The sequence below is a fragment of the Aotus nancymaae genome, unplaced genomic scaffold (assembly GCF_030222135.1).
Source record: "Aotus nancymaae isolate 86718 unplaced genomic scaffold, 86718_ANA_hifiasm-v0.15.2.pri h1tg000028l, whole genome shotgun sequence".
NCBI lineage: Eukaryota > Metazoa > Chordata > Mammalia > Primates > Aotidae > Aotus > Aotus nancymaae.
This window is the reverse complement of record NW_026988441.1, coordinates 39,084,765-39,107,799: the sequence shown is the minus strand read 5'-3', so window position 1 is coordinate 39,107,799 and position 23,035 is coordinate 39,084,765. Positions and strand designations below refer to the sequence as shown.

At 61.7% G+C, this 23,035-nt stretch overlaps 1 protein-coding gene across 5 annotated transcripts in view; it reads left to right on the top strand.

Moving 5' to 3' along the window:
* KDM4B (lysine demethylase 4B) overlaps positions 1–20,183 on the top strand; it is a 177,022-nt gene extending 156,839 nt beyond the window's left edge. For all 5 annotated transcript variants that reach the window (XM_021676633.2, XM_021676631.2, XM_064382046.1 and 2 more), the window contains 11 exons: positions 83–203; positions 3,418–3,596; positions 4,719–4,941; positions 6,590–6,666; positions 6,961–7,016; positions 7,311–7,419; positions 14,011–14,196; positions 14,293–14,457; positions 14,844–14,963; positions 19,038–19,130; positions 20,007–20,183. In XM_021676633.2, coding sequence (XP_021532308.2) covers positions 83–203; positions 3,418–3,596; positions 4,719–4,941; positions 6,590–6,666; positions 6,961–7,016; positions 7,311–7,419; positions 14,011–14,196; positions 14,293–14,457; positions 14,844–14,963; positions 19,038–19,130; positions 20,007–20,183 — 1,506 coding nt within the window. The remainder of the gene's footprint in view (positions 1–82; positions 204–3,417; positions 3,597–4,718; positions 4,942–6,589; positions 6,667–6,960; positions 7,017–7,310; positions 7,420–14,010; positions 14,197–14,292; positions 14,458–14,843; positions 14,964–19,037; positions 19,131–20,006) is intronic.
* Positions 20,184–23,035: the final 2,852 nt, after the last annotated feature.

Genomic DNA, 23,035 nt, shown 5'->3' with positions numbered 1-23,035 from the left:
TTACTGAGGCTGTGTCTGACTCGGAGGGAGCCCCTCAGGGGTCTGTAGCCTGGCCCTTACCGCAGCTTGGTGTGTGTTTCAGGCACCATCCACATTTTCCAAACTGAAGATGGAGATCAAGAAGAGCCGGCGCCATCCCTTGGGCCGGCCGCCCACCCGGTCCCCGCTGTCGGTGGTCAAGCAGGAGGCCTCGAGTGATGAGGGTGAGTGGGGGTCCCCAGGTCGGCTCTCATCAGCCTTGCTCCAAGCTCTGCTGCTATGGGGGGCCTCCCACCCCTCCCCCAGGTCTTCCCCGATGATCCCAGGCCCTTCTGTGGCTGCGCCACCTTACCTGTAAAATGGGGGCCGGTCCTCAGCGAGTCCAGTCGGGAAGGCTCACAGAGCTGAGGCTTGGAATCCCCAGGCCTGGGCCGAGTGCTCCCTGCAGACCCGGCTCCTGCCAGCGCCCCTCCCCAAGGCCTGGGCCAGGTGTCCCCGCCAGCTCATAGGTACCCAAGGCCGCAGCTCCTCCCTCTCATGGCCTGGGAACTGCCCCGTGCCCGTGGCTCCTCATGTTCTCCAGACCATTGACAGAGCGTGACAGTGCGAGTGTCGGGGGCTGTGGGTTGGATGGGGGCAGAAGGGCTGGCCACCCCTCCCAGGTGGAGGTGATGGAAATGGGGTCAGAGTTCGGGATAACCAGGTGAGGCCTGAGAGCTTGGCGGGGTCAACACGCAGCCCCTCCCAGTGTCTTACTTGTTTCCACTGCAGACATTCTCACAGCCACATCCATTGCTAGACACGGCCAGTGAAGATGTCTGTCCTCAAAAGCACTGCGGCTGCCTCGGGGGCAGGGGGAGGTCCCCTGTATTCCAGCTGCATGACCAGAGGAAAGCCCCTCACCCACCCTGGCCACCCTGACAGGTGGTCACCCCGGGACAGGCAGTCACCCAAGGCAGGCAGTCACTCCAGGGCAGGTGGTCACCCCAGGGCAGGTGGTCACCCCAGGACAGGTGGTCACCCCAGGACAGGCGGTCATCTTGATAGGCAGTCACCCCGGGACAGGCAGTCACTCCAGGACAGGTGGCGGTCACCTCGATAGGCGGTCACCCCAGGACAGGCAGTCACCCCAGGACAGGTGGTCACCCCAGGGCAGGCAGTCACCCAGGGCAGGCAGTCACTCCAGGACAGGTGGTCACCCCAGGGCAGGTGGTCACCTTGATAGGTGGTCACCCCAGGACAGGCGGTCACCTCGATAGGTGGTCACCCCAGGACAGGCGGTCACTCCAGGACAGGTGGTCACCCCAGGGCAGGTGGTCACCTTGATAGGTGGTCACCCCAGGACAGGCGGTCACCTCGATAGGTGGTCACCCCAGGACAGGTGGTCATCTTGATAGGCAGTCACCCCGGGACAGGCAGTCACTCCAGGACAGGTGGCGGTCACCTCGATAGGTGGTCACCCCAGGACAGGCAGTCACCCCAGGACAGGTGGTCACCCCAGGGCAGGTGGTCACCCAGGGCAGGCAGTCACTCCAGGACAGGTGGTCACCCCAGGGCAGGTGGTCACCTTGATAGGTGGTCACCCCAGGACAGGCGGTCACCTCGATAGGTGGTCACCCCAGGACAGGCGGTCACTCCAGGACAGGTGGTCACCCTGGGTGAGCAGTTCCCTGGGACAGGCCGTCACCTGGGCAGGTGGTCGTGCAGGGAGGCAGTCACCCTGGGTAAGCAGTTCCTTGGGACAGGCCGTCACCTGGGCAGGTGGTCGTGCAGGGAGGCAGTCACCCTGGGTAAGCAGTTCCCTGGGACAGGCCGTCACCTGGGCAGGTGGTCGTGCAGGGAGGCAGCTGATGTTGGAGATGCCCCTGCTGCCTGGGCTGCCCACCATAGGGGGTTCAGGGCTTGTGCCTCCCCACAGAAGAGTCCTCCCAGGCCTGAGCAGGGCCCATCCGGGCCTTTGAGAGGTTGGAACAAAAGGCTCTGGTGAGTCTTTGAGTGGGAGGGGAGGAGACAGAATCTTCCGTGGAACCCTCAGCCAAGAGCCGCTGTCTTGTGTGCAGAAATCCTGCTAAGCCCGTTTTTCTTCTCCTGCTTCAGCCTTTGGTTGGGGATGTGCATAGAATATGAAAATGGCCTGCATGACGTCTTTCATCCTGTGTGTAATTGCAAGGGTGGGCAAGGAGGGTTCTAGGAGCGCTGGGATCACAGGGCGGGAGATCCCAGGAGTGGAGGAATCAGCATGGGGACAGAGGAGTGACCAGGGGCTCTGAAGGGGCCTTGCCTTCTAGCTGGGTATCCTTCCAGAAAGCCTCTGTGGACCTCCAGGGCCTCTGTGGACTCCCCCCCTCCCCACACCCCACTGTGGCCCTTTGGTGAGACCGTCACGGACCCAGAACCCCAGGCATCCTGGGGCCGTGAGTGACGGATGTGGCTGGTGGCTCCGTTCTCATCCCCTGGGCCTTGAGCCGCTTAGGGTCTTCCCTGGGCTCAGCTGATGGGACTGTCGGGTCTGAGTTTTCAGAGGAGTCTTGGCCTAAGGGTTCCTGAGTCCACCGTGGGGGTCCTGGGCCTCCACCTCGGGGAACCTGCCCTGCCCTCCTCTGAATGAACCAGGGTCAGCACCACAGCTGGGCTGATCCCAGGACCCCAGACTCCCCTTAGGTTGGGCTAAGGGTTGGGCCACAGAAACAGGTACCCTTCTCCTGGGGACAGCCCCCCCTATGTCCGCAGGAGATGCAGGGAGGGGACATGGCGAGATTGGGGTGCGGCAGCTGGCAGCGGAGGCCATTAGAGTCCAGTGGGGATGGGCGGCAGGTGGGAGAGAGACCGCTGCTGCCTTACCAGAGTGTCCCTGTCACGAAGTTCTTCCCGGGATGGGATGCCTTGGCTTCCCAGCCCTGGTCATGGCCCCTCCTGACTCCCTGCCTCACTCCTCCTGCACCTCCCTTGAGTTCAGGGAGTCTGTGCCCACCCAAGACAGGAAGGACAGTGTCCCTGAGTATCACTGGGTCACTCCCGAAGCCCCCACACAGACTCAGACCCCAGAATGGGTGCAGGGCATCAGGGGCAGGGCTGGGCACTGAGTTTGGTGGGTCTTTGGTCCGGAAGGCCCCACGTGAGTGTTGGAGTGGACAGCTCCAGATGTCCAGGGAGAAACAGATGCTGGGGGAGGGGCTCAGAGGAGCCATGTTTAGGGGCTGAGGCCTCGGGTGGCAGTCAACCAAGACAGATGTGTCCCCTCTTGGTGGGATGGGATGCTGCAATGACAGCTTGTTGGGCATCATGGAGAATGGGGCAGCCAGGAGGTGGGTGGAGGGGGAGCCGTGGACCAGGGGCCCTGCTGGGCTGCAGACCCGGCCCATCTCCTGGGCAGTTGGAGTGATTCCTCAGGCAGGTTTTTAGGGGCTTCAAGTGACGCTCTTTCCTCCGTTCTTCTAGAGGCATCCCCTTTCTCTGGGGAGGAGGACGTGAGTGACCCCGACGCCTTGAGGCCCCTGCTGTCCCTGCAGTGGAAGAATAGGGCAGCCAGCTTCCAGGCCGAGAGGAAGCTCAACGCGGTGGCTGCACGCACGGAGCCCTACTGCGCCATCTGCATTCTCTTCTACCCCTACTGCCAGGTGTGCAGGCGAGCCCCGTGTTGGCAGAGCTGCCTTGGGCGGGGACCTCACCCCCCAGGCGTGTGCTCCGGCCAGGTCTGGGTAGACAGAGGCAGCGAGGGTGCCATGCTGAGGGCGGCGAGCCTGTCTGGGGGCCCTGCCGCTGAGAGCCGCCCACACCATACCTGGGAGCCGGATTTAGCGCTCTGGTCCCTGAGACAAACAAGGCCTGACGCCCCACACCATCTCCAGGCGCGCACTGTCCTTCATGAGGCTGGAGAGGCTGCTGGCAGCGACAGGCTGGGCAGGCCGCGTCTGACGTGCGTCTTCCTAACATCCCTTGCCAGGCAGAGCGTGGTGACTTGTTCATCACGTGCCCTCCAGCACACCCCAGCCCAGGGGCCACTTAGGCAGCCTGAGCTCTGTGTCTGATGCAACCCTCATGGGAAGGTCTTCATGGGGTGGGGACAGGGCCAGACAGTGTTTGGGGATTCTGGCTTTCTGGAGGAGTGAGAAGAGGAGTCGAGGTGGCCCTTGGCACTGTTACACCCAGGCGAGTTTAAACAGAAGCGCCACACTCTGAGTTTGTTGAGAGTCCACTGTTAATGGCCGGCGTCCTAGAGTCAGCTAGAGCTCAAACCTCTTGGTCCAGGACAAAGGCCAGTCAACACTTCTGTATCAGTTTAGGGTCAGGGGCAGTAAGCAGATTATTACAGAAGCAGAAGGAGCAGGTTAGGGGAAGGTAGAGGCTAACAACACAATTCGATTTAAAGTTTTTACTCAGGATGTGGGGTAGGCAGTTACACAGTCGCAGGTGCAGGACGTATGGGCCAGTGGACTTGTTTCTCAGAAACTGCTTACAGAGATGCCAGGTGTCTCAGACCACAGGCTCTCGGAACAGAGTGCCCTGCATAGCTCAAGGCGGGCAAAATGGAGTTGACAGGATCGTTCAAAACGTGTTCATCACAGCCAAGCTAGCGTATTTCAGCATCTCACCTGGTTGAGCAGGGTCAGGCATCTCCCGACTCCCCTCCATCAAAGCGGGCCCTATAGCCAGAGGGCGTCAGAGCCCTGAGAGAGGTCTGCACTGCCCACCCATCCCCCACACAGCTCTGTCCCCTGAAGGCCCCCTCTCCCCTACAGGCCCTACAGACTGAGAAGGAGGCACCCCCAGCCTCCCTTGGAGAGGGCTCCTTGGCCACGCCTCCCTCCAGAAGCGGCCAGAAGACAAGGCCACTGATCCCCGAAATGTGCTTCACTTCCGGCGGCGAGAACACAGAGCCGCTGCCGGCCAACTCCTACATTGGCGATGACGGGACCAGCCCCCTCATCACCTGCGCCAAGTGCTGCCTGCAGGTTCATGCCAGTGAGTGCTGGGGGCCCAAGGAGCCGCGTCTCCAGTGGGGTGCCGTCCTCCCCTGCAGAAGCCAGGCCGGACCCTGTCCCTGGCTGCTGTTTCGGGGCTGGGGCAGGGGGCCTCCCCCAGTGACTTCCTGCAGTTTCTGACTTTCTCGTCTTTCCCGTCGTGGGGCTGCTGGGCTGCAGTCCCGCCATCTAGAGAAGGGGAAAGGCTGTGGCCATGGTAGGGCTGGGTGACCCCCGCCACCCGCAGGCAGGACAGGCCTCTGCTCCCCCAGGGTCCGGAAGACGCCAGTGCAGGTCCAGGTGCCAGCCTCTAGGGGGAGGAAGCCTCTGTTCTGAGGGCCCTGGGCTCATCTCGCCCTCTCCCTGACACCGGGAAGCTCACCCTAGGGCCAGAGTGAGAAGTGGGCCAGGCACGCCCCAGGAGGACCAGAGACCCGCGCCCCGCCTCCTCCAGGCGGGGTTCCCTGCCAGGCGCTCTCTCTGCCAAGCAGCCTTTGCGGGCAGACATCCCTGCCCTTGACCCTGGCCCGGGCACAGTCCGTCCTCTTTGTCCCTCTGGACAGTTCTGCCGCGTCCTCCTTAAGGCCTGGGAGGCAGCAGGAGGAGCTCAGGCGCCTGCTACGCCTGTGATTTGGGGCCGGGGTTGAAACCGATGGTCACAGTGAGATTGCAGCATGGTCAGGGTGTCTGATTTATCTCTGTTCTCGGGGACCACTCCCCAGTCCTGAGGCTCAACTGTGGACGCAGACAAGGAAATGGATGTCTCTTTCCCAAGCGCTAGAGGGTGGCAGGAAATGAACTTCCAGGGCAGGGGGAGGGCTTTCTGGAGAAGTTTAATTTTCTGTGCCCTGGCCAAGGCAGCAGCCATCCATCTCTGTCGGCTTCCTCCTGGCAGTGGTCGGCCTGGGGGCTCGCTGTGTCTCCTGGCTGGGAGGGTGTTCACTCTGCTTTGCCGGGCCTGGGTTTGGCATGTGCCCCAGGCAGGTGGGCTCCCTGGGGGAAGCGTTGCTAAGGGCCCCAGGCCTGCCACAGCCAGGCAACCCCAGCCAGGGTCACCCCAGCAGATGTCCCCCCAGCCGTGCCCACCACTCTGCTGTTCTGGAGGCAGTGAGGTCTGGGCCATCAGCCCTGGCAGAGAGTGCTTTCCACACTGCAGGGCAGTGGTTCCCAGCAGAGGCAGAGTCCTGGGGGCAGGTGGAGCCCCTGCCGTCGCTCTGGGGGCATGACTTGGCCCTCCATGCCCTCTCCCCACTTCCAGACCCAGGGCCACGTCCAAAGGCCGTTGCCTTTGCGGCCTGGGCCTTTCTGGGCACAGCAGGAGGAGCCACTGTCGGGGGTGCAGACCCCCGACAAAGAGGGGCCCTCAAGACACCACCAGGCCGAGCACAGCAGACTCAGCTGGAGCTCAGGGGCCCTGCTCCCCGTCCCTCGTCCTCCTTCCACACGAGCAGCTTCCAGACCTTTCTCTCACTCCACGTGCTGTGGCCTGGAAAGACTCTCAGAGGGTGGTAACAGCAGACACCCTGAATGCTGCAGCTGTGTCTGGAGGCCCTGTCACCCCACGTGCAGACGCCGGCCCCTGAGTTACCCGCACCTCCTCCCGAGTCTCACCCGCTCCCCAGATCTCAGCTGGCCCCGCTGTCTTCCAGGTTGCTATGGCATCCGTCCCGAGCTGGTCAACGAAGGCTGGACTTGTTCCCGGTGTGCGGCCCACGCCTGGACTGCGGTAACTCGCTCCCTGCGGCGGGGTTGGTGCTCTGAGAGGCCGGATCCCTGGCCCCACTTCAGCTCTGGGCCATGACTTTGGGCTGCAGCCTCCCCTCCATGGGCCTGGGTTCCTCCACCTCCTTCACCTCTGCCCTGAGCAGGTGGAACCCAAGGGACTCCGGCTATCACTTCGGTGGCTGCTAGTTGAAATATAAGGACCGTGGGCTGGGGACAGTTGGCGGATCAGGCCCCACGCTGCGTTTCGGGGAGCCTGCCCAAGCCACACTCACCCACGGCTGTCTGGTCTCCACAGGAGTGCTGCCTGTGCAACCTGCGAGGAGGTGCGCTGCAGATGACCACTGATAGGAGGTATGTGGCGCCAGGCGCGGGCCTGGGGGGCTGGGGGGCTGGGGGGCTGGACGGGAGCCTGCCCTGGGCTGAGGCTCCATGGGGTGTGACCCCAGTGCCCAGGGGTCAGCCGTCACCTTCGTGTAACCACCCAGTGTCATGGATGGGGTGGTCGGGGCCGAAGAGGAACACATGCCTGACCTCCCTGTAGGTCCCTAGGCCCTGACCCAGCTGACAGCCGCATCACGCGCAGCCCCTCTGTGGCTGGCCCAGGCCCTCAGAAGCGCCCCTGACCCCACCCCCCCGCCCTGCCAGGTGGATCCACGTGATCTGCGCCATCGCCGTCCCCGAGGCACGCTTCCTGAACGTGATCGAGCGCCACCCGGTGGACATCAGCGCCATCCCCGAGCAGCGGTGGAAGCTGGTAGGTCCTTGTGGTTGAGGCCCGCCCTGCCCACACCTCTGGGACCCGCCGGCCAGGCCCAGCTCCCCACCTGCTTGGTCCAAAGCGGTCTTTCCTCCAAGCTCTGCGTCTCCCCGGGGTTGGGCAGCTCTCAGGAAGCCAGTCACACCAACTTTAGCAGGTGTGTTCCTTTTTGAATCGTTCGCTGAGGCACAAGGTACAAAGGTCAAAAGGCATCCAGGGCGCCACAGACAAGCAGGCCCGTCAGATGCGCCTCGGCCATGCTCTGCAGATTCGAGCACCCCACGCGGTTCACACCTTTCTACAAAAGCCGAGGCGCTGCACACGCCCCTATACAACCGGGCCGTCTGAATTTGGTGGTTTTTCTAATAACAAGTCTGGGCAGCATGGTGAAACCCCATCTCTATAAAAAATGAAAAACAGTAGCCAGGCAGGGTGGCGCATACCTGTGGTCCCAGCTGCTTGGGAGGCTGAGATGGGCGAATCGTCTGAACCCAGGAGATCAAGGCTGCAGTGAGCTGTGATTGCACCATTAACTCCAGCCTGGGCGACACAGCCAGACCCTGTCTTAAAAAAAAAAAAAATTGTAACAATGCTTAGCATGGTAGCTACCCTCTTAACAAGCATCTGAGGTCCAGTACAGCATCCATCACGGGCCCAGTGGGCAGCAGGGCTCTGCAGCCCGTTCACTGTTGTGTATCACTGAGACTTCACACCTGCTGAGCAGCAGCACCCCCACCCGCCCCGGCACCCGGCACTCTGCTTCTATGTGTTTGCCGGTGTTATAGAGCCCATGTGAGTGGGATTGTGCAGTGTTTATTCTGCGACTGGCTTCTTTCTTAAGAGACGGTCTCCACTTGGGGAGGCCGAGGCGGGCGGATGAGGAGGTCAGGAGATCGAGACCATCCTGGCCAACCAGAGATAGAGTGAAACCCCATCTCTACTAAAAATACAAAAGTTAGCTGAGTGTGGTGGCAGGCACCTGTAGTCCCAGCTACTCAGGAGGCTCAGGCAGGGGAATCGCTTGAATGCGGGAGGTGGAGGTTGCAGTGAGCCGAGATTGTGCCACTGCACTTCAGCCTGGCGACAGAGCGAGACTCCATCTCAAAAAAAAGAGAGAGAGAGACAGAATCTCACTCCGTTGCCCAGGCTGGAATGCAGTGGTGCCGTCAGAGCTCTCTGCAGCCTCAAACTCCTGGGGTCAAACAATCCTCCCACCTCAGCCTTCCAAGTAGCTGGAACCAGGAGCACACACCAAAAACTTAGGTTAACTCCTAACTTTTTTGTTAAGAGATGGGGTTTGACTATGTTGTCCAGGCTGGTTTGGGACTCCTGGCCTTGAGATCTTCTTGCCCTGACCTCCTGGGTAGCTGGGATTACAGGCTCAAGTGGCGACTTTCTTTAGCATGATGTCTTCAAGGTTCATCCATATTTATTCAACCCAAATATGGCAAGAGTTTCTTCTTTCCGTGGCTGAGTAACGTTGTGCCGTGTGGATGGGCCGTGTTGCGTTTATGCGGGCACCGTCGGTGTCTCTGCCTTCCGGCTCTGTGCGTTGCGCCGCAGCGGATGTGGGAGTGCGGTTGTGGTTTGGGGATTCTCATGTCATTTCCCGTGGACACAGACCCAGCAGTGGGACCGCCGGGCCGCCGGGCAGCTCTGTTTTTAGCACTGGAGGAAACTGCTGTCCCTTGCGGCTGGACGGACTCCCATTCCCACCCGGGGTGCCGGGGCCTCCTCTTGACTCATCCTCACCCACACCTGCCTTGGACTCTTCTGTAGCAGCCCCTAGCTGCTGCGCGCTGGTGTCCTGCTGTGGTTTGACGTGTGTTTCCCTGACAGTCGGTGATGCTGGGCACCTTTGCAGGGTCCCACTGGCCATCTGCATGCCGTCTTTGGAGAGGCATCTGCTCCCCTCCTTCGCCCGTTTTGTGCCCAGGTGGCTTGGCCTTTGTGGTGGAGTTGGAGGAGCGCTGCCGCTCCATGCTCGGTGCACACTGTGGCTCCCCTGTAGGTGAGCGCAGCCTCCTCAGTGTGGCGGGACTCATGCTGGGGGCTTGTGAGGCTTCCTTCTGCTCTCGGTGGTGACGGCCCCCCTTGGGAGAACCCCTTGGAGCCACAGGGCAGCCAGGGAGTGGCCACTGCTGGCCACCAGCTGGCTGTGCACTAGGGGCAGATTGCTCACCCTCACTGTGCCTCGGCGTTCCCCTCTGTGCTGTGGGGTTGCAGCGGTCCCGCCATGCAGGGCTGCAGTGATGTGAGCTGGGCCCACTCCCTTAAAGCATGGACCACCCCATGTGAGCATGAGCGGCTGCTCAGGGCTGGTCGAGTCTGCAGCCTCGTCCCCGGACCCTCAGTGTCCCTTGCTGCATCTGATCCGTGCGGTGAGAGACTGTGAGGTTGCCCCACACTGTCCATTGTGCAGGTGAGGGGCCCGGGGCCCGGAGGGCTCGGCCGATCATGGCCTGGACTGCAGCCCCGCAGGGCCGCCTCTGCCTCACAGCCTCTAGCCCACCTGTGCACACAGCACTTGGGGCTGTCCCCTCCTGCTGGAAAATGACGCTCGGCTGGCCCTTTAAATCAGCTTCCTGCGGAGCCTTGGGATCTGGCCCAGAAAGGAGATGAGGAGGCCGGGCGCGGCGGCTCACGCCTGTACCCAGCACTGTGGGAGGCCTAGGAAGGCGGATCACCCGAGGTCAGGAGTTTCAGACCAGCCTGGCCAACATGGTGAAACCCCATCTCTACTAAAAACAAAAAAAGTAGCCGGGCGTGGTAGCGCGCGCCTGTCATCCCAGCTACTCTGAAGGCTGAGGCAGAAGAATTGCTTGAACCAGGCAGTTGGAGGTTGCAGTGAGCCAAGATCGCTCCAGCCTGAGTGATAGAGCAAGACTGTCTCAAAAAAAAAAAAAAAAAGAAAGAAAGAAAGAGAGAGAGAAAGTGAAGGGCAGACACTGCCAGGCCCACACTGCATGAGGCAGTGCTGATGAGGGGACACATTTGTCCCCATCCCCTCCGGCCTCCACACACGTGTCTCGTGGGCCCCTGGAGGGTGGGCCCACGTCCCCAGTAAAGGCTGTGCATGAGTCAGTGCTGACAGGGGGACACGTTTGTCCCCATCCCCTCCAGCCTCCGCACGTGTGTCTCATGGGCCCCTGGAGGCTGGGCCTGCAGTCTGTGGCACCCCGCAGCATCCTGCAAGGTTTTCCTGCCTGGTTTATCCTCCAGCCGCGGACACAGTGCCTGGTGTTGACATTCAGGCTCCTGTGGAGGTGGGGCTGGAAGCAGACACATCCGGCTGGCAGAGTGGGTCTGCTGGGGAGACCCGTGAGGGTCGGACTGATGCCCGCCATGGAGCCCAGGCTCCCGTGCACTGGTGCTAGGTGCCCATGCGCCCGGCGGGCCAGGATGCCACGCTTGGAGCCCACAGGTGCCGGACCACCTCAGCAGGGCCACGCTGGCAGTCACCGAGGCTTATCTGGAAGGGGAGACCTCGATCATGGGGTAGAGCGTGAAGCAGGTCACACCAGCGTGGCCAGGCACGGCTGGGCACAGCCGGGTGATTAGGAAGCCAGCAGCCCGAGGGTGATGCTTCCAAGGCACCAGTGACTCAGTCCACAAACTCGGGCATAAAAGGCCTCATTATTCAGGTGGAGTGATGGCGCGGTGCGCGGCGCCAGTGATAAATCCTCCTGCCCCGACGCCTTATGGATCATCTGACATTTCCAGAATGCAGCCTCTTCATTACTGGTGCTTGTAACGATGAATTAAAAATCCTTTTACACAAGGCCCGCTTGTACTGCTTAATGGAGCTTTGCAAGGAGGCGGCGGTTAACTCCTGCTCGCCCAGCCACCCACCCACCTTCGCGGGCCACGGGCAGGCCACAGGCACGGGTGCTCACTCCTGGTTCCCTGTCCATCAGTCTGTCTCTGGGACTCCGGAGCCACTGGCTCGGGGCTGCAGGCAGTCCTGGTGAGTCAGGGGCCTCTGGCCGGCCGCCTGCCTGCCTGGGCCAGGTTAGCACCAGGTTCTCAAGGTGTGCAGCTAAGAAGCTCCCTCAGCTACCCGCAGGGCTGGCTCCTGGCAGCGGGCAGAAGCTCCCTGGAGGAGCTGGGAGGTCTGGGAGGGGCTGGGATGGGAGGAGGCAGCTCCAGGGCAGCAGGAGGGGCAGCTGCACCAGCTCTCCACACTGCCACTGCCCTGCCTGGAGGGTTAGGGCTCGGTCATGGGTGGGGTGCTCTCGACTCCTCAGGGGTTGGGGTTGTTTGTGAAAGCAGGCTGGTAGACAGCCTTATGCCCCAGTGTGGGACAGGCTGAGGACACGATGTCATGGGTGGCACCCAGTGGTGACCACCTGCCTCCTCTAGTCCGTGGCGCCCTGCAGACCTCCAAAGCCCACCACGCATCATCCTCACAGCCCTGTGGCCTCCGAGGAAGGGCACTGAGCTGTGAACTGTGAACCAAACACTGATATCTGGGCTCTTCTAGTCCCCACAGGGGCCATAGATCCCGGTTCCCTGGCCACCTCTCCTACACACCGGCAGCTCTGCAGGAGGAGAAGGCTGTGCTGGAGGGCTCCGTGGCTCATGGCACATGTCATGTGACTGCCCTGGGCCAGGCTAGCACTGGAAGTGGCTCTTCAAACCGCAGCTCCAGGGAAGGGAGGTGGCAGCGAAGAACACTTGCCTGACCTCCCGTGGCCGCAGTGCATGGTGTGACCAGGACCTTGCATTGGGGGGTGGCTCTGGGCGGCCGTGGCCCCAAGTGCAGCTCCTGACAAATGGCCCCATGGGTCCTGGGGCACGCTCTTCACAGCGTGGAGACTCAGGGGCATGGGCTGCCTGCCACTACAGGACGGAAGGGGATGGTGCTGTACACCAAACCCAGACTGCCCCAGGGGCAGGTTTCTCCTGGGCCTGGGTTGAGGGGCGGACGCCTGTGGGTGGTGATGTGTCGCAGACGGCTCAGCAACCCCACCGGACAGTGTCCAGGCGGGGCCTCTCCCCACCCCCAGGCCCCCCAGGGAGCACAGCTGCAACTCCTACACACAGGCCGATCTGCAGGAGGGAGAGGCCACGCTGGAGGGCTGTGTGGCGCATGTCGTGTGACAGCAGAGTTGGGTATTGACGGTTCGATAATGGGATTTTGATGCTGTCAATCGGCTGCTGCAGCCTGTGGCTTATCTGGCTTTTGAGCGTGGTTTATGGAGCAGTGACGGTGCCACGTATTAAATGCTTAGCTGGGCCCGGTGCAGGTGTGGCAGCCACCAGGGCCCAGTGCTAACTCGGGCAGGTGCTACAGCGTGAGCCCCACCGGCTGGAAGGTCCAATGCAGTGCTCCCTCCTCATCACGCAGGCTCCTCTGCGGGGCTTCTTGTTAAAATCCGCCATAAAGGACCCACACGGTGGCGCACGCCTGTCATCCCAGCACTTTGTGAGATCAAGGAGGGAGGATCCCTTGAGCTCAGAAGTTTGAGACCAGCCTGGGCAACATAGCCAGACTCCACCTCTACAAAAAATTACCAGTCATCCCCATCCCCTACCCTGGTGCCCATGAGTCCACTTCCTTGTCTGTGGGCTGAGTCCACTTCCTGTGTCTATGGGCTGAGTCCACTTCCTGTGTCTGTGGGCTGAGTCCACTTCCCGTGTCTGTGGGCTGAGTCCACTTCCTTATCTGTGGGCTGAGTCCACTTCCCGTGTCTGTGGGCTGAGTCCACTTCCTTGTCTGTGGGCTGAGTCCACTTCCCGTGTCTGTGGGCTGAGTCCACTTCCTTGTCTGTGGGCTGAGTCCACTTCCCGTGTCTATGGGCTGAGTCCACTTCCCGTGTCTATGGGCTGAGTCCATTTCCTGTCTGTGGGCTGAGTCCACTTCCTTGTCTGTGGGCTGAGTCCACTTCCTTGTCTGTGGGCTGAGTCCACTTCCTGTGTCTGTGGGCTGAGTCCACTTCCTGTGTCTGTGGGCTGAGTCCACTTCCTATGTCTGTGGGCTGAGTCCACTTCCTTGTCTGTGGGCTGAGTCCACTTCCCGTGTCTATGGGCTGAGTCCACTTCCCGTGTCTATGGGCTGAGTCCATTTCCTGTCTGTGGGCTGAGTCCACTTCCTTGTCTGTGGGCTGAGTCCACTTCCTTGTCTGTGGGCTGAGTCCACTTCCTGTGTCTATGGGCTGAGTCCATTTCCTGTCTGTGGGCTGCCACCCTGGTGTTGCAGATGCCAGGTCCCACGATCTGGCGCATGCCGGCCGCCTGCACTCACGGTGGGGCCCCCAGGATACATCTCTGTCGCCATGTGGTTCCTCTCTGGCTGAGCGACACCACATGGGGCTCCTCAGAGTCCGTCCCAGCAGTCAGTGACACACAGGGGGATGGGGGGGCACTCCTGAGTGCCCCAGTGACTACTGCTTCCCGGGGTCCGGAGGGCTCTGCCAGGGAGGCTTCGGGCTCTGGACTGGGATGGAGGCCCCTTGCCGGGCGGAGCACCAGACCCCTCCCACAATGCCTCCCTTGAAGGCTGTGCTGGGAGGGGCTGGAGCCTCCACTCCAGGGTCTGTAGGGAAGCTCCCAGCCCCATGCCCCTGCCTGTGTCCCCATCCCCAGAAATGTGTGTACTGCCGGAAGCGGATGAAGAAGGTGTCAGGCGCCTGCATCCAGTGCTCCTACGAGCACTGCTCCACGTCCTTCCATGTTACCTGCGCCCATGCCGCCGGGGTGCTCATGGAGCCGGACGACTGGCCCTACGTGGTCTCCATCACCTGCCTCAAGCACAAGTCGGGGGGTCACGCGGTGAGTGCCTGCCCACCTTCTCGTCCCCGGCTCCCCGCCCCCGCCGGTGCCTGTGCTGACTGTCCCCCTGCCCCCACACCCTCTGCACCCTCCCAGGTCCAGTTCCTGAGGGCCGTGTCCCTAGGCCAGGTGGTCATCACCAAGAACCGTAACGGGCTGTACTACCGCTGCCGCGTCATCGGGGCCGCCACGCAGACCTGCTACGAAGTGAACTTCGACGACGGCTCCTACAGTGACAACTTGTACCCCGAGAGCATCACTGTGAGTGTGGGGTGGGGGTGGGGGGAAGTTGGGCTATGGGGCGTGGGTGGGGGGTGATGGGAGAAGTTGGGCTGTGGGGTGGGGGCAGGGGTGGTGGGGGAAGCTGGGAACAGCCTGACTGCAGATCCCTTCATGGGGTCCCCTTGTCCCCAGGCCCCTTCAGGAAGAGCACTGCTCACTGTGCCGTGCAGAAACAAAGCAGAAAGCTTGATCAGTGCAACATGACCCACAGCCGGGCCTGCGCACCTGCCCCTGGGCTCCCTCGGCCGGCCATGGGGCTGCAGGCAGAAAACCTTGCTTGCCGGCACAGGGGAGGGTCAAAAGCCCAGCGAAAACCCCTGGCGTAGTGTGGCCAGCACCTCAGCTCCCACCTGTTCTCCCTGCAGAGTAGGGACTGCGTCCGGCTGGGACCCCCTTCCGAGGGGGAGCTGGTGGAGCTCCGGTGGACCGACGGCAACCTCTACAAGGCCAAGTTCATCTCCTCCGTCACCAGCCACATCTACCAGGTGAGCGGGGCCTGTGGGGCCTGCCTGGTGCAGAGGCACAGGGCATGTTGGTTTCAAAGCTAAAAGGGGCCTCCACTGGGTGACATTTCCCTCCGAGACAGCTTCGCAATTCTTAACGTAAATTCACCTTTTCACCGTTTCGGAGTGTACAGCTCAGTACCTCTGGAATGGTTTTTTTGTCAAATTGGTAGCGAGTTTCTTCTCATGACTGTGGAAGAGAAATTATTTAAAAGTGTGGAATTTTTGGCTGGGTGCGGTGGTTCACGTCCATAGTCCCAACACTTTGGGAGGCTGAGGTGGGAGGATCACTTGACGCCAAGTTCAAGACCAGCCTGGGCAACAAAGTGAGACCCCCCCACCGGCCAGCTCTACAAGAAAATTTTAAAAATTGGCTGGGCATAGTGGTGTGCACCTGTAGTCCCAGCCACTCAGGAGGTGGGAGGATTGCTTGAACCCAGGAGGTTGAGGATGCGATGAGCTGTAATTGAGCCACTGGACTCCAACCCGGGCGACAGTGAGATGCTGTCTCAAAAAAAAAAAAAAAAAAATCTCTGCTGGGAAGCATTTGGTGCGTGCAGTACACGGCGACATGGATGGGGGTTTGTGTGATGGTGACAAGACCCTCTGCCTGCCCTGGAGCCTCGGAGTCCGGCCCAGGCAGGTCAGACTAGACTCCGAGGAGGGGAGGTTGAGCCAGGATCTCTAGAACGAGGTGGAAGTCTGCTCCAGAGACAGGCCGAACACGTCCCGGTCTCCCCGCTTCCCTCAAGAAACCTATGAAGACGATGGGAAACGTGAACGAATGAAGTAGCCATTTATAATGTATACAGAGCACAGCCACGCTTGAAAATGACAAGGGAAACTCAGGGTGGGTCTTGACAACACGTCCCACAGAAGAACCGACGGAAGCAGCCCTGCCCTGGCGGGGAACGGAAGCGGACTGTGCTGGGGGCTCCCAGGATTGTCGTCACAGCACCAGAGCCCAGGCGGGGCCGGGGTCGGACTGCGGGGGAGCTCGCCCCAAGGAAGCCCAGCTACTGGGACAGTCAGTAATGAGATGATGCCAGCCGGGCAGGTGTGGGGCTCAGGCCTGTGATCTCAGCACTGTGGGAGGCTGAGGCGGGCAAAGCGCTTGAGCCCAGGGGTTTGAGACCAGCCTGGGCAACACGGCAAAACCCTGCCTCTACAAAACACAAAATTAGCTGGGCATAGTGGCACTGGCCTGTAGTCCCAGCTGCTTGGGAGGCTACTTGGGAGCTACTTGGGAGGGTCACTTGAGCCCGGTAGGCTGAAGTTCAGTGATCCAAGATCGTGCTGCTGCACTCCAACCTGGGCAATAAAGCAAGGCCCTGTCTCAAAAAAAAATGTCACGTCTCCAGAGTGCCCAGGGGCAGGGACTGTGAAATCAGGAGTGGGAGGTATCGGAAGCCGGCAAGCCACTGTGGAACGCCCGCCTGCCTGCGGGGACCTCGGCCACAGGATCCTGGGAACGCCCTCTGTGGTGGCCAACGAGGTGGCCCGGAGCTGCCCGCCACGCTCCTGAGGCTGAGGCTGGGCCTGCGGGCGGACTGGTTAGCGGGGGCTCCGGCGGGCCCTGGTGACTGCAGAACCGAGTGGATGAGACCCCCACGCCAAGGCTCCAGCAGCCCACCAGCCTGTCCGGAACACACGCAGCACCTTTCCCTCGTACGTGTGGATGAGACCCCCACGCCAAGGCTCCAGGAGCCCCCCAGCCTGTCCGGAACACACGCAGCACCTTTCCCCGCACGTGTGGATGAGACCCCCACGCCAAGGCTCCAGGAGCCCCCCAGCCTGTCCGGAACACACGCAGCACCTTTCCCTCGCACGTGTGGATGAGACCCCCACGCCAAGGCTCCAGGAGCCCCCCAGCCTGTCCGGAACACACGCAGCACCTTTCCCTCGCACGTGTGGATGAGACCCCCACGCCAAGGCTCCAGGAGCCCCCCAGTCTGTCCAGAACACACACAGCACCTTTCCCCGCACGTGACCCTTAAGATGCTTCTGAGAAGCGCCGGGCACGATGTCCCCATGGGAAGCCTGGGCGGAGGCACGTGCCTCTCTCATTTCCTGCATCTGAAACTGTATCCAGTTTTCTCCAAATGTTAAAAAGCAAATGCTGCCTTCAGAACCCGCCCCACGGAGACTCGTAGTGAAAGCGCAGGTTCCAGGGAGGCCTCTGGAGGAAACCGATGTGAGTCTCCAGTCAGCCCACAGTTCCCAAATGACCTGAGCACAGAGGCTCCCCGGGAGCCCACTTGGACCCGGCCGTGTGAGTGCCACCCTCCCAGGCGGCTCTGTGCTCCTGAGAATCTGGGGTGGGTCTCCCCAGTCTTCCTGACCCAGAAATCTGAGCCAGTTTGAGCTGAGTTTCTAGACCATGCCTTCTCCTCCCAGCAAAGCCGCTTCTGTGCCGTGCCTGAATCACTGTGTGCAGCACCTGCCGGAAGCATAAGAGACCGATTCGGGGCCGGGGAGCTGGGGAAGGGCTCCGGGTGGGGCCTCGGACCCCTGGGGTGGGAGCTCCAAAACCGCTGCTGCCCCTGCCACACTGGGGGTGGGAATCACCTTCCAGGGCTCGGACACCGGGACTCCTCCACCTGGATCCTCTTCGTGGGACAGGCGCTGGGAAGGGACCTTCTGGTGGCTTCCCTTTACAAATGAGATGGGAGGGACAGGGCAGAGGGTGGTACCTCGGGCCCTCGGTTCCGGGCAGCCTCCTCCACACATCCCCGAGAGATCTGTGCTGTCGCCCCAGGACACGGCCCAGAGGCGACCAGCCATCCCAGAGTCCACACTGGGCACTCCCAGCCCTGCTCCTCCCACCACCAGCTGACACACTCCGTCCCCAGGGCCCACCCCATCTCCATCCCTGGAGGAGTCACAGTGACCAGCAGGCCTGGCCGCCCTGAGGCAGGGTCTGTGCCTGCTTTGAGAGGGAGGGGCTGCAATCCCGGCCTCCACCCTGCACACCACCTGGGACATCTGACCCCAGACACATCTGTATGGTCTTAGTGTGTGGGTTTTGTTTGTTTTGAGACAGAGTCTCGATCTGTCACCCAGACTGGGGCTCGGCGGCGTAATTAGAGCTCACTACAGCGTCAGCCTCCCAGGCTCGAGAAATCCTCCCACCTCAGCCTCCTGGGTAGCTGGGACCACAGGCACACGCCACCATGCCCAGCTTGTTTTGAGTTTTTAAACATGGAAAGCGAGTCCTCTGCGATGGGAACGTTCTCCCCCCAGAGCAGAATGGTCGTTAGAGCCAGGGAGTGACCACGGCCCCTTTCCTGGCTCGGGGACACGGGCCTATCGCAGTTATGAAGTGGGCCTGGAGACGCACGCCCCTCTCTGGCACACCCTTCACAGGACAGTGTCATGTTGCCAGAGTCCCCCAGAGAGTCTCTGTGAGCCTGAGCTGGCACCAAGCTTAACGAGGAGGAAGCGGGGTGCCCTAGTGCCCCTCGCCAATCAGGCCTGGAACAGGACACCAGCTGGGGAGGTTGGAAGGGCGTGGTTTGTCTCTGAATTGAAGAGAAGAGGTGACTGAGCAGTTTTCAGGGGCCACACATAAGCCAGGGGCCCTGTACTTCACCTTCTGGTTGGGGGCTCCCGAGCTCAGGCCCCCACATCCCCCTACCTGGCCTCACCTGCCTCCCAGGCCCTGTTAGGGCACTGAACCTTCTGTCCCGCTCTGTGCCCACCCAGTGACTCTGTCCCCTCTTCCTGGGGCTGTGTCTTCATGGAGACAGATGTCTGTCGAGCTGGGAGGAAGTGAGGAGTGAGGCTCTGTCTCCATGTGGGGACTGCTGGGCCCCCCACTGCCCCAGGCTGTCCCATCCTCCACCATCCTTGCCCCATGGGGCAGGGCCCTCAGGCTGATCCTGTTTGCTGCAAGCGGCGTCAGAGGTGGACATGAGCTTCGGTGTGGCTGCATGTGGCCTCCTGCGGGCCCCATGCACCCAAGGGGCCAGGCTCCCAGCTCGCACGGTCGGGGCCTGCCCGGAGCACCTGCCAGCCTGGCCGTGCGGGGCCCCTGAGAGCTGACTCCCCCTGCAGGTGGAGTTTGAGGACGGGTCCCAGCTGACGGTGAAGCGAGGAGACATCTTCACCCTGGAGGAGGAGCTGCCCAAGAGGGTCCGCTCCCGGCTGGTGAGTGCGCAAGGCCGGCCCGGTGGCTGCTGGTGACTCTCAGGGAGCCTGTCTTGGACGAGGCAGGGCATGGACTGCGGCTCCCGATGGCGTGGGCCACCCCCCTCCTCCCGCACCTCTGCTGGCGTCCCGCTGGCTCCGCCCCAGCACAGCTGGCCCCTGGGCTCTTGGCAGGAGACCCTTCCTCTCCCTTGAGCCCAGGTGCACAGCTCCTGTGTGATGCCCGTTGTGTGGGGAGGGAGGATTGGAGGATCCCCGGCCCCTCCCCTTGTCATCCATGTAGAGCAGACCCACCAACTCCCCTGTGCCCTGTGGGACCAGCGCCGCCCAGCCCTGCAAGGGGCAGCCTCAGCCATCGCAGGTTTCGGGGCACAGGCAAAGTAGCTTGCCCAAGCTGGAGGCTGACGAAAGCTTTCCTGAGCTTGTTCCTTATTAAACGGGAGCAAGAGTTCTGGAGGCAGGGGCCGCGCCGGCTTTCTCTGGCTTTCCCTCCCACGGCCCTCACCGGCTTCCTTTATTTTCTTCCTAATGCAGAGGGGAGGCGTTGAGGGGCAGAGCCCACGGGGGAGGTGCCTGCTCCTGGGCACAGCTGCTCAGCTGCAGAGGGGTCCCTCAGGGAACAGATGGGGCTGCCAGACAGACAGACGGTCCCAGCCCCAGCCAGGGCTCCCACCCCACTAGGGGCCAGAGGCTGGGGTGGAGTGCGGGACCGTTCCCTCCACTGGCAGGATCAGGGGTTTGCATGAAGACAGGAGCTGCCGAGCAGCAGCCCCAGCGATCAGGGATCTGTGTCTGGCCGGCTCATCTCAGAGGCCATAGACAGTGGCCGGGGCCGCGCAGAGCCACGCTAACCACTGCACTTCCGCTCTCCCGCAGTCACTGAGCACGGGGGCGCCGCAGGAGCCTGCCTTCTTGGGGGAGGAGGCCAAGGCCGCCAAGCGCCCGCGCGTGGGCACCCCGCTCACCACGGAGGACTCGGGGCGGAGCCAGGACTACGTGGCCTTCGTGGAAAGCCTCCTGCAGGCACAGGGCCGGCCCAGAGCCCCCTTCTAGGACAGCTGGCCGCTCAGGCGACCCTCAGCCCGGCGGGGCAGGCCATGGCACGCCCTGGGCGTTCGCTCGCTGTGAATTCCTGTCCTCGTGTCCCTGGCCCCCAAGAGGCCACCTCCAAGCCGCGGGTGCCCCCTAGGGCGACAGGAGCCAGCGGGACGCCGCACGCGGCCCCAGACTCAGGGAGCAGGGCCAGGCGGGCTCGGGCGCCGGCCGGGGTTGCACCCCACTCAACTACTCAGAATTTTAAACCATGTAAGCTCTCTTCTTCTCGAAAAGGTGCTACTGCAATGCCCTACTGAGCAACCTTTGAGATTGTCACTTCTGTACAGAAGCCACCTTTGTGAGGCTCTTTCTATAAATACGTATTGTTTAAAAAAAAGCAGGAAAAAAAGGAAAACCAAGGAAAATATCCCCAAAGCTGTTTTCTAGATTTGTGGCTTTAAGGAAAACAAAACAAAACACGTTGTTTTTCTCGGAACCCGGATTCGCTGCGAGACTGAAGCAGCTCGCTGTGTTTTTGTTTGTTGTTTTAAAATACTACGATTTGGCTGCAGAGCAGGCAGGGAAGGAGGCCTGGGAACTGGGGGGGAGCCCGGCGGGGGGCAGGGCGCCCCGCCTTCAGCACTCGGCCCCGTCACTCACTCACCGTCTCGCCTCGCCTCCCCCGGCTCTGCGCCTGCTGGGAGGAGGCCTGGGCTCTCCGCTGGGCGCCCCTGTGTGCCAGGGGAAGCCAGGGGTCTGGGGCCTCCCTCCGCTGTGCCCAGCTTTGCAGAGTGAACTCTCTCCTGGGGTTTGTCTGTCTTTGTTTCTCTCACCCAAGAGAATCACAGGCGTTCCAGAGACTTCCTTGCAGACAAAGCACCCTGCCTCGGCTCAGGGTGAGGAGGCCCCAGGCCCTTCTGGTCAGTATGAGTGTGGGCAGCTTCCCAGCTCTTGAGGTGTGACCCTGAGTGGGTCGGGGGACACAGGGCCAAGACAGGCCTTTGGGGGTCCCATTTACCCGCTTCTGAGCAGGGACGAGGCCAGGGGTCCTCGGTCTGCCCACCCACGCTGCTGTCACCTGAGGGGAATCTGACTCTTAGGAGTGGGTTGAGCTGATAGAGAAAACATGGCCTTCAGCCCAGGCTAAGAAGCAGCTTCTCTGGGTGCCGCTCCCTCGCCAGCTCTGCACTCTCTGCGGCGCTTTCTCCACCTCAGCAGTCACCTGCCAGAGGGAGGGGTGGAGGGGATCGTTTGTGTGACAAAGAGAAAACGGTGGAGGCAGGAGTTTGGGACCAGCCTGGGCTGCGTAGTGAGACCCCATCACTACAGATGCTTTACACACTAGCTTGGTGTGGTGCGCGCCTGTGGTCCCAGCCATGTGGGAGGCTGAGGGGGAGGATCTCTTGAACCCAGGAGGTGGAGGCTGCAGTGAGCTATGATTGCGCCACTGCATTCCAGCCTGGGGGACAGAGTGGGAGCCTGTCTCAAGAAGTAAATACGTAGATAAATAAAGCAATGTTTATATTATAAGAGGGTGTCCGCACGGGCCCTGGGCTGGAGAGAGCTAATGGAATGGGAGAGCGTGACGCAGGAGCAAGCCCTTCCTTTTCTTGGTGGGGGAGGGGGGCGGTGACCCTGGAGAGGGCCGGGGTTGGGGAGGTGGGGGTGTCAGCCAGAACGTGGGGGCGTCCCTCTGCACGCAGCAGCCTCACCCAGCGTGGCGCTGACACTGTATTCTTATGTTGTTTGAAAATGCTATTTATGTTGTAAAGAAGCGGGCGGGTGCCCTTGCAGCCGTGGTTCCTAGGGGGCTGGGCTGCACCCATCCTGTGGACGGGCCACGGAAGGGTAGGCCGGAGCTGCACACTCTCCCCACGAAGGTATCTCTGTGTCTTACTCTGTGCAAAGACAAGACAAAACCCAGCACCCTGGTCTTTTCCCCACCCGAGATGAAGGATACGCTGTATTTTTTGCCTAATTTCCCTGCCTCTAGGTTCATAATGAATTAAAGGTTCATGAGCACTGCGAAACCCCGTTCCACGCCTTTGAAGTGTCTTCATTTCTGAGCCTGTGCTGGGGGGACCGATGTCGGGGTCTCCCTGGGGTGGGGCTGGTGTTGCCCTGTTCTCCCGGGAGGTGGTTTGCTTCCAGAGCTGGACATCCCTCCCCTCCCACCTCCGGGGTCCTCAACACGCAGCAGCTGGCATGCCCCCCGACTGTGGCCAGGCTGGGTGGCCGGGTGGCTGAGGCAGCGGACCCCACAATTCCCCCTCAGTTCCCGGAGAGCCTGGACCTGGCCTCACTTGTCCCAGCCAGCAGCTGCCCTGTCCCTGTCCCCAACCTGGTTCCGGTGATGCCTGAGCCCCAGGAGCGTCACTCGTGGTGGCGGCAGCTGGTGGACGTGCCGGGCGCTGGGGCTCACCGCCCTGGGTGGCCACTGGGACCCAGCCATCCCGGCCTAGGTCTCTGTCAGTGCGTGCCCACCCCCACCAGGCACAGGGTCAGCACAGGGAACACGGGAGAGCTCGGCCTTCCTCAGGTGACCCTCTTGCACCTGGTGTGCTGCAGGAACGTGAAGAGACCCCTGTGACGGGAGCAGAGGGAGTGGGGGGAGGAGGGAGGCAGGTTGTGCGGGGCCTGGTGAGCCTCGGCTAGGACTTGGGCTCTGGCCCCGAGGATGGTGGGAGCCATGGAGGGCTGTGGGCAGGGGAGGGATGGGACCTGACTCAGGTGCTCACAGGCGCCCTCTGGTGACTGCTTTGGGAAGGAGACGGGGTGAGGGCAGAAGCCAGGGACCAGGGCAGGGGTCAGGTGTCGTGAGAAGCTAGTGAACTCTGGGTGTATTTTCAGGCAGAGCCAATAGGATTTGC